At 41.9% G+C, this 4384-nt stretch overlaps 1 protein-coding gene across 2 annotated transcripts in view; it reads left to right on the plus strand.

The window, feature by feature from the left end:
* The window catches only part of EGFR (epidermal growth factor receptor), a 91806-nt gene that overhangs the window by 28823 nt on the left and 58599 nt on the right, over positions 1-4384 (plus strand). For both annotated transcript variants that reach the window (XM_025202324.1, XM_025202325.1), the window contains exon 5: positions 936-1004. In XM_025202324.1, coding sequence (XP_025058109.1) covers positions 936-1004 — 69 coding nt within the window. The remainder of the gene's footprint in view (positions 1-935; positions 1005-4384) is intronic.

Below are 4384 nucleotides of genomic sequence, written 5' to 3' on the forward strand. Positions count from 1 at the left end.
CGGGGGGTGGAGGGGGGGCCCCTCCTCTCCTCTCCTGTGCAACCCCCCCCCTTACTCACAGTCCCCTGCATCCACACAGCCCCCTGCTCTATTCTGCATAACCCCTAAGTCCCTTACTTACCTGGGATGGAGCCTGGTCCCATCAGGCTGTACCACTCTAGGCTGACCCACATGCGAAGGCAACGTGCTGAAGCAGCGGGGCAAGAGGCAGCCAAAGAGACTCTCTAGCTGGCTATCAGAGCGTCTCTTTGGAAGACCCCAGCCTCCAGTTGCCCCGCTTTTTTTCCTTGGTTTTTTTTTTTTATACCTGGACTTCCAGGTGTAACACTTTTGGCCTGTGCTGCAAATATGCAGCACGGGGAATATTTTTGGGTTTTTTTTGTTCCCAGCATGCCTGTTGCAGCATCTCAAACTGCTTTGAGACACCGCAAGAGGCATGTGCAGGCTTGTCTGGGTGTGCCCGTGGTGGGGAAGCGCTTACTGTTACGATTTATTCCATTAGCTCAAGTAATAAAGGTCTTTGCCATAAATGTTGGGTTCTAGCCCTGCTTCTGGTGTGCTTGGTTTAGTTCTTTGTGCTAGGTTTTCCATCTGTTTTTCCATTTGTTTATTAAAATAATTTTCTACAAGAAGTTTACATTAAATGAAAGTTGAGGGTGTAAAGTGAAGCACTCAAAAAGTTTGGAAATACCAGAATTAAAGTGTGCTCTTTCTGTTTTTTCTGGGACTGAAGGATCAAGAGTCTCTTTCTGACAGTCTTGGTGTATGTAACATTATCTGAAAAGTATAGGCACCTATACATGTGCCAGATGTCATGCTAATTAGCACATGTCAGAGCAGACTCAATAATACAACTCTGGAGCACATCTATAGATGCCCTACAAATATAAATTTCTTACTCAGATTTTCATAACAATTTAACTGTTGTATTTTAGGTCCAAAATGCCATTCAAACTGCACAGAAGATCACTGCTGGGGTGCTGGAGAAACGAACTGTCAAACATGTAAGTCTACAAAGAATTGAAAGCATCCATGGTTGGATGAACTTATGAGCTCCTTTTTTATAACTTCCCTGTCAAGTCATAACATGGTGATAAGTGTTTTACAAAAACCTTTCTGCTTCCCTCCTATGCCTGAGAATCCTTTGGGGCACCATGGAATATAGTCAAGTGATAATGACTGCTGATGTACTTCCAGACATGCACTCTCATCTGCCCTCTTGCCATTTTGATTCCCTAGGTGTTGCATCTCCTCCCAAAGTCGCCCTGAGAGGGAGGAGGCCACATGAACAGCTCAGAAACCTCAAAACAATTTAAGATTGATCTGTGTTCTTCCAAAAATGCTCAATCTCTGCATGTGATGAAGATTGCAGCCCCCTTGTATTTCCTGTGTCCAGTGCCCCCCCTCCCCCCAAATTTAAAGGAATATAATTGTTATAAACAGAGTATTCCAGTAGCTGTAATGGGATGATCCTGCTTTGGACAGCAGTGGGTGAGACTAGGTGGCCACCTGAGGTCCCTTCCAGCCCTACTTTTCTAAGATTCTGTCACTTGCCTGCACTATTCTTGCTTCCAGTATAATGTTGATGAAAGTAATTCATCCTGACTTTATTTTCTGCGTTTGCATCTGTAGAATTTATTTATGACCAGAGGAAGTCATAGTCAGTTGGCCCATAAGTCCTTATAAATCAAATCTTGGTTACCTTTAGAAAATAAGTATATGGTCCTGGAGATGCACTCCATAGGAAAGGGGTGTTCAGTTACTAGAGGGTATTTTGGGATTGTTAAGTAACTGAACATGCTTTACCCTGTAACTTTTCATATGCTGTGCCTGCCTGCCTGCAGCATTGAGAGAACAGCAAACACAAGATGTTCAGAGACCTTTAAGATTTTGTGAGAAGTTTACTTTTCAGAATTGGAAGACTAATGAGGAACATATCTGTGATTGCTTATTATTTCTCTGTTGTTTGTTTAGCCTGCATTCAGGAAAATGTGATGGGTCTGTCTTTTTTCTCATGCCAATTTTTCATTAATGTAATTCCAAAGTGTTCAGGAAAAAGACTCTTGATTTAAACTCACATGAATGAGAAAAATCCAGTCCTGTGTTTTTATTTGAATCTTAGTTGCTTGCTGAAAAGTATTGGGGTCAGATCTATAGTTTCCATAGCTGGTTGAAAAAAATCCCCCCAAAATGTTTGCAAACCCTCATATTCCCCCTTGATTTTTCACCAATTTCAACATTTTTCAATCGTGGCTTCAGTCTTCAATCTTTCATAACTTCTCACAAAATATACTGGTGCTGGGGGCTAATTGGGACTAATTCCGCAGTTACCTTATGCACGGTGAGCAATTGCCTTGACTTCAGTGGGATTAGTCCAAGTGCATAAAGTTGTTTACAGGTTCAGAGGCTTTTCTTAGGGCATTTATGATTTTGGCCTATTCAAAATTAATCCCATATGTGGGAAAGTTTTATACGCTGTGTATTGGTCTCCTTGAACAAAAGTGGGATAGACTACATGGGATATACCAACTTTTACTATGATTTATTTCCAGCAGGAAAATTCTGTTAATTGCTATCAGAATGATGAGCTGTTTTACTCCCCTGGTGATGCTTATGAAGACAATATAAAAGCTCCGTTAATGTAAAACATTGCATCTTTCACTCCCACTCTCCTGATTTCTGGTTGCATGAAGAAATTGCTTTCTGATTAGCTGTTTGCATTTTGAAAATGATCTCTTCCTTGGAAAGTAGTATTTTGTTATAGCATACATCTTCAGAAAAATAATAAAGCCTAAAAGACAGTGGCAGTAAATAATAATTAAAAAGAGGAGGAAAGAAACAAGTGTACTCTGGTTGATTTACCCTGTAGAAGAGTGCTATTCTCTGATAATGTAAATGCCCAGACTGGCCTATTTCTGAGCTAAAACTAAAGGCGTTTATACACGTGCTCCCGGAGGTGGGGGGAGGAGGGAGGGGGCTGCTTTAATTAGAGTGGCTCCAAGAGCTGCTCTGATAAAAGCTCTCAGAGCATCACGTGCATCAATGTCCCTACACTGAAAAATGGTGATGGTGGCACTTTTAACTAAAGCTCATCAAATGAGCTTCAGTTAAAGCGCCCCCACTGTCCTTTTTCAGCATGGGGATATTGATACATGTGATGCCCGGAGTCTGCTGGAGAGCAGTAATTACCATTCCCCAACAGACTTGAGTAATTAAGTTTGCTCCAATGCGCTGTCATTTTGCATCGGAGCAGCCTCAATGCATGTGTATAGGTGCCCTAATGTTATAGCTAATCTGGACTTGATCATTGTCACCCAGCTCCATGTCATGGGCTCAAAATGACAATGGTTTAGAAATCATATCCTCTAGCTCAGGAAGCACGGGCATTTATCTGAGCAGGGGGGGACTGATTTGCCATTGCAGAATACTCAGCTGAGCACATTTGATTCTGTCTAGTTTAGGATAGTGGCACAAATATACTCCAGCCAATGAATTATCTGGTTTTGCTTTGTTTTGTTGCTGTTTCTCTCTCTCCTATTCTAATCAGAGTAATTTTGATGCAGGCAGTTTTCCTTCGGTACTGGAAATGGAAATGGGTTCTAGGCCAGTTTTGCCTCTCAGTTATATTAGTACAGTCCCTTTAGGAGTTAAGTAATAAAGAGGGAAATTTGACCGAAGTTACTGAAGTTTAAACAATAAGTGTAGTAGTCAAATTCAGTCAGTTCTGTGAGAAGTGCACTTCACTCTTTGCAAATTTCAGGAATATTTTTAGTAGGCTAAACTGGTGTTCCAGAGCATTTCTGTACATAGTTTGGGACATGGTGCTGGGTGCTTTAATTAGCAAGCTGCACTAATTAAAAGTGCCTGCATGTCACGTGTATCAACATCCCCATGTGCCCATGTGCTGAAAAAATGGTGGCGGGGCACTTTTAACTAAAGTCATCAAATGTGTTTTATTTCGAAGCGCCCCACCGCTATTTTTTCAGAGCAGGGATGTTGATGCATGTGATGTGGAAGGCTTCTGGAGGGTGTCAGTTTCTGTACTCCAGCAGACTCAGTTAATTGAGTCCACTCCAATGTGCTGGATTTCAGAGCAGGTTCCCTGCATATCTGTAGGAGCCCATAACAACTGGCCACCCTCCCATCATATTGCTATCGCAAAGGAAACATTAGCTGGTAGTTGATTTTTCTCAGTAAAGCAGGGCTAAATCCTGCTGCCAGGTCACTGATTTGGTTGCAGCTCCACTGATACTAAACGCTAGATTTAATCATCTCTTCTTCAGGTTGCTGAGCAATCTAGCCCCTTTCTCATGAAGAACATGCTTCACTTTAAGCTTGAACTCATGTGCTTTGATCAGCACTTTTTAGAACTGAGCCCTTTCCC

Source organism: Alligator sinensis, unplaced genomic scaffold (genome assembly GCF_000455745.1).
Source record: "Alligator sinensis unplaced genomic scaffold, ASM45574v1 scaffold213_1, whole genome shotgun sequence".
NCBI classification, from domain to species: Eukaryota; Metazoa; Chordata; order Crocodylia; family Alligatoridae; genus Alligator; species Alligator sinensis.